The 13,486-nt window shown below is 43.8% G+C and overlaps 1 protein-coding gene across 1 annotated transcript in view; it reads left to right on the top strand.

Moving 5' to 3' along the window:
* Positions 1-13,486, top strand: part of LOC121931197 (transcription factor COE3-like) — a 151,542-nt gene that overhangs the window by 83,747 nt on the left and 54,309 nt on the right. The window contains 1 exon segment of the mRNA XM_042468647.1: positions 6,973-7,041. Coding sequence (XP_042324581.1) covers positions 6,973-7,041 — 69 coding nt within the window.

The following is a 13,486-nucleotide window of genomic DNA, read 5'->3' as shown; positions in this document are numbered from 1 at the left end:
ATGATGATGATGATGATGATGATGATGATGATGATGATGATGATGATGATAGTGATGATAGTGACGATGATGGTGATCGAACCCAGGTTCAATGAACTTTTGGTCTTCTGTCGCAGCGCAGTATTCTAGCAGAACAATTTTGTGTTCTCAGCTACCGCATCAAATTACTTCTGTAACTTGCTATTTCTTCCTTGAAAAACGCAACACAAACCCTCGACATTGTTGTTCTTATTGTTAAGCCTAAATCTGATTGTTAATTCAATTGTTAGCTTCATCCTGTCGAATGAGTGGAATTTACAAAAGTAAAGGAAGAACCCATCAACTATATGGGTCAACTCTAGTCAGAAATTATAATTGGATTTAAACTGGGGGTGGAATTTAGAATGCCTAAAAGACCTGACATGTGTTCATGGTTGCCCAGGTGCAATACCGGTTTAGGGAGAAACTGGGCATAAAGTGACCAGAATGGGCAGATGCGGAAAGACAGCCTGAACTTCTGCAGGTGGACTATGCTAGTATAATTATGCGGGTGTAGGTAGCAGTGGCAGAAGGGAAAACACCCCAGGTGCAGCAGCTGTGAAGGAAGTAAGGCATTGAAGAAATGCCTTGGAGCTGGAAAATGTTATGTGAATTCCCCAGCCATTGCTGTCTGATTCTAGAAAAAGATCGACTGCTAATATAGTGGGCCATCAGTGGTTTGAGCCTTGGAATAGGATTCAAGACCAGGGTTTGATTCCCAACTCAGACATAAAACCCCCTGAGTGACTCAGGGGAAGGCAATGGCAAACCACCTCTGAACAAATCTTGCCAAGGAAACTCCATGATAGGGCTGCCTTGGGGTCACTATAAGTCAGAAACAACATGAAGGCACAACGATTCAGGCTACAGAAAATAGTGCCTCTAGTTGGATGGTTGGCCCCAAATTCTAATAACTAATAACTCAGTGCGCATCCATATTTAGCACATATGCAGTGATGCCAAATACACAACTGCACCTGCAGCTTTGAGCAGAGTGGACATTTTGCATTGGACAAGGATGTCCAACTGCTTCTGTTAGGGAAACGGGGCATAAGTCACCAAAATGATTCAAACCCTGGACAACCACCATTGTGATCATGAGGAGGAGGGCACTGAGTGAGTTGGGAATCATCTCTAATGCATACAAGCATGGGGGCTTCAAACTATATGGCTATCCCAAGCTAAAGAAACGGTATCAAACCAATCACACAGTGTTAATGGGCTGCAGTCACGTTTTTGGTGTGGTAAACCATCTCACTCATTCTCCATTTTGTATTAGAGACACAGGTCAGCCAAATGAGCCGAAGGTTGGGAGTGTTTCCTTTGCTCTCGTCAAGATCCCTGGTGTCCCATTAACGCCTGCCTTGTTTACGACGCTCCTGCGCAGTGTTTGTGCAAATTAGCCCGGCTGCCTTGGAGCCAACTTTCATGGCTAATTGATCTCCAGGAACCTTGCTAACGATCATGGGGCTTAGGGAATAGATGGCAAGGTTTGGTGAAGAGTGGATGGGGCGGCGTGGAGAGGAAGGCGGCCCGACTCAGACGCCCTTGGTTTTTGTTTATGTAACCGTGGGTGGAATTGCAACTCGCCCATTGGGAGCGAGGTGAATTTAGAGCTTGCGGTTGTTTATCCAATTACTTATTAATTATATTTAACGCAAGTGGTGCACCTGGGAGAATGATAAAAAGTTGAGATTGGAGAGAGGGCTTGAATATCATGGCACTCAAGTGTACGGTGTCCTAAAATTGAGATGCTGCCATGGGGAAGGAGTAAAGAAGTTTCTCTGTTTCCCTCCTGCATCTGTGATGATCTCACAGTAATCCAAAGAGCCATGTTGAAACCATGGTTCACAGAACTCAGGGCCTGGTCCCTACTTTCCAGCCCTCAAGGTGAGGAAGAGTCATCTCAGGGCAAGAGTAGGTTTGTGTGTGTGTGTGTGTGTTTATTCCACATTTATTAACTTGCTGATTTTATTTGAATGGCCAACTGTGCAACTGTGGCGGATGCATCATGCATCATGCATCATGGCATCGCAAGGCTGTGTGTCCCTTAATCTCAGGTTCAGAGCTTGGAATACTAGGGTCTGAGATATAATCCTAACCGGACCATCCTAACTGAAATTGTAGCATTGTTTTGGGAGCAGGGGGAATCACCATATCCATAAAACCATAAGAGAAGACCTAAAGCTGGAGTAGACCAAGGCTTCTCTGGACCAGCTCCTGCCCCTTAATGGCCAACAATTTCTAATTGCCTATGAAAAGCTCACCAACAGGATGGGAAAGCCTAAATCCTATACCTAGTACTGAGTCGACTCACTGAATGAATGGAATTTACCTATATACTGACTCATGATTCAACAGGGCTGTTCTAGTTGGGACTAAGGATAGGATGCAGTCCAAAAGCCACAGCTCTCCCAAATGTTCCTAGTCCTGAACATTAGTAATCTGAGCTAGACCATCCCTTAGCAGAGAGGAATCAGTTTGCTGCTATAATAAACCTCCATAAGGAGAGATGTGCTGGATCAGACTAAAGGCCTGTACATTCCAGCATTGTTTCCTGCAAACAGACTGGAGTGGCAGAAAGTCCCTTTCTCTTTTTTGACAATGTGAGGGTTTTTGGGTTGTTGTTTTTTTCCAGCTATGTGTCTTTATTTTAAAAATGTATTTCCATTCTTGGAAGTTTGCAGGAGATGCAGTACACTCCTCCTCTTGCTAGAAGTAGGATGGTTTGGGGTGTTCCGAGAAGACAAGAGCTTGGTATGTGTGTGTATGTATGTATGTATGTATATGCGCAGAGAGAAGTTCTGTGGGATTTAGAGTGCAACCCAGAGTGTTTACCCATGAGTGCAAGAATGCTTTTTCTGGACTTGAAAATGTGCTACAACTTGATGAGGAGCAGCTGCTTGTGTGAGACTGATTCCCATGAGTTTGTGTCACTGTTTTGAGTTGGCATGGAAGTCATATCTGGGGTGAAGACCTGTTCACACATACAAATTGTCACTTGAGATTTCTGTTTTGGTGTAATGCATGTTTGGAACAGCCTTACGGTGACTATCAAAAAAGGCGCGGGGAGGAAACCATATTGCTTTGTGTGCATGCTTGTGTTTTGAATGTCACTGGAGAGGATGGAATGACTCCATTCAATTTGGGGAGAAAACCCCCCTGAGAATGATGATTTCACCGGTTCAGACCTGAGCCAGCAAAGACTCATTGAAACAGCTCATTCTTTAACTTTCTGAGTTGTTTCTGTGGAATTTAGGTGTGGGAGGCTTTTCTCCCAATTTCTGACAAACTGGTCCAAACTACAGCTTTAATATCCAGAGTCCCTTGGGGTTTTAAAATATTTTGAGGCAATTCTTGTGCATCCTGGACAGAATACTTATTTTAATTTGTTGTTGCTCTAACAACAGGGGTGGGAATAGTGTAGTTCTCCAGATGTTGTTGGACAGCATGTCCCAGCATGTCCTGTCCAACTAAGTCAGTGGTAAAGAATGCTGGGAACTACAGTCCCAGAACATCTGGAGATCAACATGATTCCCAGCCCTGTTCTAATCTATAGCAGAGATATGGCCATGAGTATTGTATTAGTTTCTTGTTCTTTCCTTTATACCATAAATTGAACCCTTAAATCTATAATATCCATTTGTGATGGTACTATTAGCAGTAAAGTTGGTCTCGATTTCAGGGAAGATTATGTCCTGGTTTGAAGAGAAAAATTAAAATAAAACCAAAATGGCCCAAGTAATAATAATAATAATTATTATTATTATTATTATTATTATTTATATCCCACTTCTTCCTTTTTGAGGATCGAGGCGGGTAACAGCAAAGTTTATATTATATATAACAATAAAAACAGCAAGCCCCACAAGACCCCGACCCAACCCTCCCTCCCAAGTATAAAATTAAACAATAAAACATGGTTAAAAATACATAACAATATGACAAAATTAATAAACAAACCACAGATAAGAAAAATAATTAAAGGAGGGGGATTCAGTTGGTTCTGGACATTATCAATCGGGGAAGGCCTGACGGAAGAGAAAGGTTTTTGTCGCCTTTTTGAAAGCCTCGGTTGAGGATAATTGGCGAATCTCTTCCGGAGGTCATTCTAAGTTTTTGGAGCGGAGGCAGAGAAGGACCTCTGGGAATTTCACTGCCAGTCTGGTCTTTCTAGATTGTAAGAGGTTTTTCCCGGAGGATCGGCGTGTACGGGAGGATTGTATGGGAGGAGGCGTTCCTTCAAGTAAACTGGACCCAGGCCATGTAGGTCTTGATAGGTGATAACCAACACCTTGTTTTGTATCAGTTGGCGCTTCCAGACGTGGCACAAAGGTTGCCCCATGTAGAGCGCATTGCAGAAATCAAGACGAGAGGTGGCTTCTTTTCAAAATGGTGAAGTGGCTCTTGGGAATTTATTCCACAATGGTTATCAGTCTTGGCAATGTTTCTACACTACCCTTTGTGTCTGTGTACAACATGGCTGGAGCAGAGATTGGAAACATTATTGGAAACGTCTCCCATTATGGCTTTCCAGTTTCTTCTTCTTTCCCCAGCCACATCTCACTAGAAGCCAAGATGACTAAGATGAGGCTGTCATACTTTGGACATATCATGAGGCGACATGACTCATAACGTTTGGCAGTAGAAAGAGAGAGTGAGAGATGGTATTAGAGGTGGATTGGCTCAGTCAAGGAAGCCATAGCTGGTCTGAGTTTGCCCTCCCCAAGAATCTTAACTTGGGCTGGTTTGTGAAGGGAGAGGTTGTCAATAAGAAAGTTTGGACTTAATCTGGCTTCTGACCCGGTAACTTTATAGATGGAAGTGCCATGTACTTAGAATAATAGTTGGCCCCAGGGCCATCCAGTACAACTTTATTCTGCCATGCAGGAAAACACAAGCAGAGCACTCCCTGTGACAGATGGCTGTCCAGCTTCTGTTTAAAAACCTCCAAAGAAGGAGACTCCATCACTCTCCAAGGGAACTGGTCCCTCTATCGAACTTCTTACCACCAGGAATTTCTTCCTAATGTTGAGGTAGAATCTCCTTCCTGTAGTTTGCATCCATTGCTCTGTGTCCTGGTCTTTGGAGCAGCAGAAAACAAGTTAGCTCCCTCCTCAATGTGACATCCCTTCAAGTCTTTAAATAGGGCTATCATGTCACCTCTTAACCTTCTCTTCTCCAGGCTAAACATACCCAGCTCCCTAAGCCGCTCTTCATTGGGCACAGTTTCCAGACTTTTCACCATTTTCATAGAATCATACATTTGGAAGAGACCTCAAGAGGCATCCAGTTCAACCCCATTCTGCCATCCAGGGAGACACAATCCAAGCCCTCCCTGTGACAAATGGCCATCCAGCCCCTGTTTGAAAATCTCCAAAGATGGAGACTCCACTACACTCTGAGGAAGTGTCTTCCACTGTCGAACAGCCCTTATTGTCAGGAAGTTCCTCCTAATGTTTAGGTGGAATCTCTTTTCCTGTAGCTTGAATCCATTGCTCCACATCTTTGGAGCAGCAGAAAAGAAGCTTGTTCCATCCTCAACATGACATCCCTTCAAATACTTAAACGTGGCTATCATGTTGCTTATTTCTGTCTATTCTGTTTAGACAGGAGGGGACAGATACATTGGGGCCACAATCCCATGCCCCCCCCCCCAGTTGACACAAGCTGCACCTACTGGAAGATGCATCAAAATACCTTCTCTTTTTGCTCTTCTTTGTGCCCTGAATGGCAACGAGAAGTGATGCCATGTTTGGCCAGGATAGAGACAAGGCAGAAGATGTTGGGAGAGGCTCTGTGTGTGTGTGGGGGGGAGCTTTGGGGCATTTTCACACATTGGAAGGGGGTTGGGGTGTGGTTTTGGAGTGGTTTTTGCCTGAAAATTGCATTGAAAAAAAATTAAATTTGGGGGGAAGGAGGTGAGGAATTGGTGGGGCTGGGTGGGGGCTTTGGGTTACATCCAGCCCATGGGACACCTTACCACTTTTTTCCAAGGAGTACTAAAGGCACCAGATCCCATCTGATCTTGGAAGCTAAGCAGGGTTGGGCTTTGTTAGTACTTTAATGGGAGACCGTCAATGAATACCAGGTGCTGCAGAGTATATTACAGAGAAGGGAACAAGCAAAAACGTCTCTTGAGTATTCCTTGAATAAGAAAACCTTATAAAATTCATAGGGTCTCCATAAGTCAACAGGAGACTTGATGGATCCAGTGATCCTGAGATCTTTGAATACCGCCATGGCACTTTTTAAAGATTGTGGAAGGGTTGCTTTGCTCTTGACAGAGCTTGGAAGGAACACATGGAAAGCTACTTAGTTATCAGCAACTACTCACCTTTTTCTTGTAAAAAGAGTGTTAACCGAGTTACATTTCCAAAGCAGAAGTAAGGTTATTTTATTCCTGCTAAGAGTAACATTGCGAATGGGCATTTCTCAAGGTATTGTTGACAGGAGCTGTTCAAGTTTTACGCTGTCCTTTTTTAAATCCTGCAAGATTTTTTTCCTCTCCAGAAAGTAACAGAAGGGGAATGTAACAACACAAAACAAACCGATGGTTTGATGTGCTTTAAAACTGTTCCAAATAAATGCTTTTTTTAAACAAAAAGGATAACATGTCATTTTAAGTTCTTTTACAGCAATGATTGTTTTTAAACTGTACTTTGTTTCCATCTGTGGTGTGAACCAAATTTTTGGTGAGAACATATTGCGAGAAAAACAGGATATCTAATAAACAAACATAAGAAACAAGTTACTTTTCTCCAACATCGCAATGGGAACTGATTATTTCCCAAAAGCTAAAATGACATATAATGGGAACAAATTACTTTTTGAAATGTAATTCCCTATTAATCCTGATTCCAGGGCTGGGTTGGGGTTACAGCAGCATCTTAGAGGGCTTGAGGTTTGTGTTCCTTTCTGATTTCCCTCTTTTTGTCCCTTTGGTCCTTCCAGCCGTTGCTGTGATAAGAAAAGCTGCGGGAACCGCAACGAGACGCCTTCCGACCCTGTTATCATCGACAGGTAAGGGGTCACCAAAATGCCATGGAATTCTCATTAAAGGAATGGCTTCATTTATTGACCCCCTGGAATCTTTAGGACTCAAAATGAAGTCTGAATGGCTATTTAAACATTTAGGCCACATGTTGAAAGTACTGTAGCGCAGAAACCTTGAAGCTGACTGGGAGACTGTAATGTACAGGCTAACTCCACCCCAGGAACACAGGAACTCCTTTTTTCTCCCCATCGCCCTGCTCCCAAGATCTAGCTTTTCCACAAGAATAACCGTAGTCCTCCCCACACTTCTGCTCCTTATCGCAGGCTACTATTGAGACACAATATTTTTTTCTTTCCCCATCAACAACAATAAGATAACATAACCCATCATCCCTTAGAATCATAGTTAGAAGAAACCACAAGGGCCCTGATCCAGTCCAACCCACTTCTTCTGCCATGCAGGAACTCTCAATCAAAGCATTCCCATTGACAGATGGCCATCCAGCCTCTGTTTAAAAACCTCCAAGGAAGGAGACTCCACCACCTTCCGAAGGATAACTCTTACTATCAAGATGTTCCTCCTAATGTTATTGCGGAATCTCTTTTGCTGTAGCTTGCATCCATTGTTCCGTGTTCTAATCTTGAGCCGAGGAAAACAAGCTTGCTCCATCCTCAATGTGACACCCCTTCAAATACTTAAACAGGGCTACCATATCGCCCCTTAACCTTCTTAACTCACATGCCCAAACACAGCAATTAAGCATAGCTGGACCATGACAAAGACAAGTAAATGGATCCTAGAACAAATTAGTGTATCTCTAGATACCAAAGTCAGGATCATCCATGACATAATATTTCTCACTTGTGTGTACAGTTATGAAAGCTGAACAGTGAAGAAATCTGACAGGAGAAAGATCAACTTATTTGAAATATGGTGTTGGAAGAGAATTTTTACAGTTATCATGCACTGCCAAAAAGACAAATAAAGGGTTTTAGAGTGTAAATCAAGCTTGAGTTCTCACTAGAAGCCAAAATGACTAAACCGGGGCTGTCATACTGAGACAACATGACTCACTAGAAATGATGATATTGGTATGTAATGCTGAAGATAATAAGAAAAGAGGAAGATCACATTGCAGATGGTTTGACTCAATCAAAGAAGCCCTGGCCCTTAGTTTACAAGACCTGAGCAAGCCTATTAAAAGTAGGGTTTCTTGGAAGTATCTCATTCATAATGTCTCTATATTGTCAAATCTGACTTAATGCCACAACAACGACAAAACCAAATCAAACCAGAGTTCTTACTAGAAACCAAAATGAGCAAACAGAGGCTATTGTCCTTTGGATGTACTCTGGACATATTCCAGTGACTCACTGGAAACAAATAATGCTAGGAAAAGTGGAAAGTAGCAGGAAAACATTACAGATAAATTAACGAAGTAAAAAAAAAAAAAAAAGCCACAGCTGAGCTGGATTGTTAATAACAGGAGCCCTTGGAATTGTCTGATTCATAGGATTGCCATAAGTCGAAGCTGACCTGATGGCAAATAACAAGAAAGAGCGAACCCATTCAATCATTTGTTGAATAAAGAGACAAAGCATAGATAAATCCTATTGTTTTAATAGCCCAACGTTGACTTGATGGTGCATAGCACATTTGCATCATGGGCTGTAACCTTCAGGTCTAGTGCCTTCCAGTGATACCTCTTTTGCCAGAGAAATGGTTTACATCTACTCTAGGCAAACGTTATTCGCTTTCAGAGGATGTCAGGGATTTCTGGGCTATTTCTGGTCCACACTAGAAGAAATGTGTCTACCCATCCCTTGTATCAACACAGCAAACCCCTCCCTTGGCTCACAGAGAAAGCGTTTGTGTGACATTACCCCTCTTCTTTCGTGTGTGTGTGCGCGCGTGCATGTGTTTGTAAAAGTCACTTTCTCCATCAGTTGGACAATGGGCCAGTGGGAAGAGAAAGGACCTCCCTTTTTGGCACATCCTGGTGGCGGTCAGGATGCTGTGATAACACACTGACATTTCCCTGGCTTTTGTCCACCGCGATAGTATCGGCGCAACTGCCACAGGGGCCCAGTATCTTGGGAAAGTCTGCCTGTCACTCACCCCACCCGAGAGGCAGCCGGTGGCTGACGGAAAAGAATGGGGATTGACAAGCCAGTGGGGAGATTAGGAGGAGAAGAATCAAACCTATTAAGGTCTGTCTGGCCAGTGACCATTGTATGTACTGATATTTCAGCTTCTCCTTCAGATGGGTCTCAGACACACATCTTAACACACACACACCCTTTCTATCCTGGGCAGGATGAAAACATGGACAAACAATGGATTTAAAGTCCAGGAAATTCAGTTTAGGTAAGGTGGAGGGCAGGAGAAAAAGAGGAAGGCAACAAAAGTTAGATGGATAGACTCAATTAGGGAGGTCAAGGGTCTGAATGTACAGGACCTAAGCAGAGCAGCGAAGAACAGGGGGTCTTGGAGATGTTTCATTCAGAGGGTCACCATATGTCGGCATTGACTTGAGGGCAGTTAACAACAACAGCAAAAGATCATCTTCCACAACTGTGAGTCTGGTTTGGAACCAAGCAGGGAGGATATGCCGGATGGATTCCTTAACTCAAAACAAGCCTGTTCACACATACAGTGGTGGCCTGTTGCTCCCATGTCACTGGGATGGTGAATCCACTATGGGTTTTAGTACAAACAAGGAGCTATCCAAGGTGCTGAGCATATTTTGAGGATAGAGATCAGTGCTCTGGAAGTGCTGAACACATGCCTGTATCAAACTGCTCACAGCTTGAGAACACTTCCTCACGGGTGCTCGCTAAATGGTGGTGGTGGCGGCAATGATGAGGATAATTTACTGGGACTGGTGGTGCCCAGTTGCAGCAGTGTGTCTGAGGTTTGTTGTTGTTAGCTGCCTTCAAGCTGATCTCAGTTCATGGCAATCCTGTGAATGAGACATTTCCAAGCGCCCCCATCCTCTACCTCCCTGCTCAGGTCTTGCAAACTCACACTCATGACCTTCTTAATAGAGTCCATCCATCTGTCATGCGGTCTTCCTCTCTTTCTACTGCCCTCTACCATTCCCAGCATTATTGTCTTTCCTAATGAGTTGTACCTTCTCATTATGTGGCCCAAGTATGACAGCTTCAGTTTAGCCATTTTAGCTTCCAGGGAGAGTTCTGGCTTAATCTGTTCCAGGACCCATTTGTGCGTCTTTTTGGCCATCTGCAGTGTCCTCAGCAATTTTCTCCAGCACCACATCTCCAATGAATTGATTTTCTTCCTATCTGCTTTCTTCACTATCCAGCTCTTGCATCTGCATAGGGTGAGAGGGAATACAGTGCACCCACGTTATAAGCAGCTTTGAGCATATGTGCTCAAGCTGTGAGGGAGTGCGCAGTGCGCAAGGGGTGGCACACAAGCCCCATTCACTTGAATAGTCTCGAGCATAGATGGAATTCGCCTTACGTGGGGGGGTCCAGAACGGATCCCCCACATAAGGCGAGGTTCCACTGTACAAGAGTTTGGACAATTCTAACTTTAATGTTCAGCTGTATATCTTTACACTTTAGGATTTTGTCTAGTTCTTTCATAGCTGCCCATTCCCTGAATTTACTTCAGTGCTTAAATGTAAACAATGCAATAAAGTTTGAGCTGGGAAAAACTGGAATCCTTCTCTGGCCATTCCTACAGTAGCCATGGTTGCCTGCGAACAACAGGAAGGTAAACAACAGCTGCACCCAGAATCCCCTACTGAGCATGCATGAACAGAGAGAAAAAGGGAAGCATCGTTCTGCATTTGGTGCTATTATAGAATGCTAGAGCTGGAAGAGATCCCCAGGGTTGTCCACTCCAACTCCATTTTGCCATACACATTCAAAGCACTTTCAGTGACAGATGGCCACCCAACCTCTGTTTAAAAACTTCCAAAGAAGGAGACTCCAACACTCTCCTAGGGAGTGTGTTGGACAGCCCTTACTGTCAGGATGTTCCTCCTAATGTTGAGGTGGAATCTCTTTTCCTGTAATTTGCATCCATTGTTCCTGGTCCTAGTCTCTGGAGTAGCAGAAAGCAAGCTTCCTCCATCCTCAACATGACAGGGCTATCATGTCCCCTCTTAACTTTCTCTTCTCCAGGCTAAGCATAGCCTGTTCCCTAAGTACCTCCTCCTAGGGCTTTATGGCTTCCAAGCCTTTCATCATTTTGGTTGCCCTCCTCTGGACATGCTCCAGATTGTCCACATCCCTTTTGACTTGTGGTGTCCAGAATGGGGACACAGTTTTCCATGTGAAGTCTGACAAAAGGAGAATAGAATGGCACTATTATTTCCCTCTATTTAAACACTACATTCCTACTGAGAAAGCCTAGAATTATAGAGACCGATGTGCAGTCACATGAAGAGATGTGCATCCATTTGTGCATGACATTTTGTTGTGTATTCAGTGGAACAACATTGCCATCCAACCCAATGGTTGTATACCACAATTACTACATAACTTCAGATATGTTCCACTGTGTAATCTGGACGTGGGATCTCACTTTTTCTCTTTCTCATCTCTGGATTCATCTGCTCTCCCCACTCTCTCCACAAAACTTTCATCCTGGAGAGAAGTGACCAGTGGGGGCCCAGTGCTATTCAACATCTTCATCAACGACTTAGATGACAGAATTAGGAGCATACTTATCAAATTTGCAGATAACACCAAATTAGGAGGAGTAGCTAACACCCCAGAGGACAGGATCAAAATTCAAAATGACCTGAATAAACTAGAAAGTTGGGCCACAGCTAACAAAATGAACTTCAACAGGGAGAAATGTAAGGTACTGCACTTAGGGCGGAAAAATGAAATGCACAGATAGGATGGGGGACACCTGGCTGAATGAAACTACATGTGAAAGGGATCTAGGAGTCCAAGTAGACCACAAGTTGAACATGAGTGAACAGTGCGATGCGGCAGCTAACAATGCCAATACGATTTTAGGCTGCATCAGTAAACGTATAGTATCTAGATCAAGGGAAGTAATAGTGCCACTCTACTCTGGAATATTGCGTCCAGTTCTGGGCACCACAATTTAAAAAGGATGTTGAAAAACTGGAACGTGTCCGAAGGAGGGCAACTAAAATGGTGAAAGGTCTGGAAACCATGTCCTATGAGTAACGACTTAAGGAGCTGAGGATATTTAGCCTGGAGAAGAGAAGGTTAAGAGGTGATATGATAGCCCTGTTTAAATACTTGAAGGGATGTCATACTGAGGAGGGAGCTGACTTGTTTTCAGTTGCTCCAGAGACTAGGACCCGGAGCAATGGATGCAAGCTGCAGGAAAAGAGATTCCACCTCAACATTAGGAGGAACTTCCTGAGAGTAAGGGCTGTTTGACAGTGGAACACACTCCCTTGGACAGTAGTGGAGTCTCCTTCCTTGGAGGTCTTTAAGCAGAGGCTGGATGGCCATCTGTCAATGGGGATGCTTTGATTGAGAGTTCCTGCATGGCAGAATGGGGTTGGACTGGGTGGCCCTTGCAGTCTCTTCCAACTCTATGATTCTGTGATCTAAGCATTCCTTCAGTTTCAGAGGAAGTTGCTTATACTGGGGTTGGGGTCTTTCTCCTGCTCTCCACCTCTCTACTCTCATCCTTTCTCTACTTTGTCCATCTCCCTCTTTTTCTCTCTCTCATCCCCTCGTTCTTGTGTGACGCCCAGCCCCTCTGGTTTAGAGAGCCCGATAAGTGCCCTATCAACATGTTAATCAAATTACTTAGGAGCTAAAATTGACGCTTTTCATTAATTATACAAGATTATTCTAATTGCAAATTCAAATTTATGCGCTCAGAACAGAAGGTGTTCGGCAGCGTAGCTGGAAATTTGCATATTAAATGGGGAGAGTTGTGCATTATGGATGCTAATGTATGCACATTGTCTTTATTTTTAACTCCCTGGGCCTGCGCATGCCGCCGCCGCTGCTTAAGGAGGTGAAGGAGTCCGACGCCTGTTTATTATTATTTCTTTCTCTTGTCTCTTACTCAAAGTCGGTGGCCCCAGAGGAGAGGACAGTGGCCATGGCAGAGTTGGGGGGCCGAAAGGGAGGGGTTGTTGTCTCGCTGTCAATCTTGCAATGGGGAGGGGTAACTTTCCCCTTCCCTCTCCCCCCCTTCACTCATCCTCCCTCTCCCTCTGAGATATATATATCTACCTATTTTTCCTCCTCCTCCCTTCTGCATTCCTTCCTTTCCTTGATTACCACCTGCAAGGAGAGCAGGAACTCCAGCCAACCAGGATTTTTAAGTCAGCATCTCTTGTTCCTTGAGATTGTTTCACTCTTGTGATTAACCTCCAAAGGTTCTTTCTTTCTCTCTTTTATAAAATAATAAATGGAAAAATAAGGAATGTGGCACGGAGGTCCTTTTTCCTCGTCCTTGTGGTCCTCTGGTTTGGTCCCAATAGTTTCTTTAGTT

The sequence above is a fragment of the Sceloporus undulatus genome, chromosome 5, assembly GCF_019175285.1.
Source record: "Sceloporus undulatus isolate JIND9_A2432 ecotype Alabama chromosome 5, SceUnd_v1.1, whole genome shotgun sequence".
NCBI classification, from domain to species: Eukaryota; Metazoa; Chordata; class Lepidosauria; order Squamata; family Phrynosomatidae; genus Sceloporus; species Sceloporus undulatus.
The sequence above is the reverse complement of the archived record's forward strand: the minus strand, read 5'-3'. Positions and strand labels throughout refer to the sequence as shown.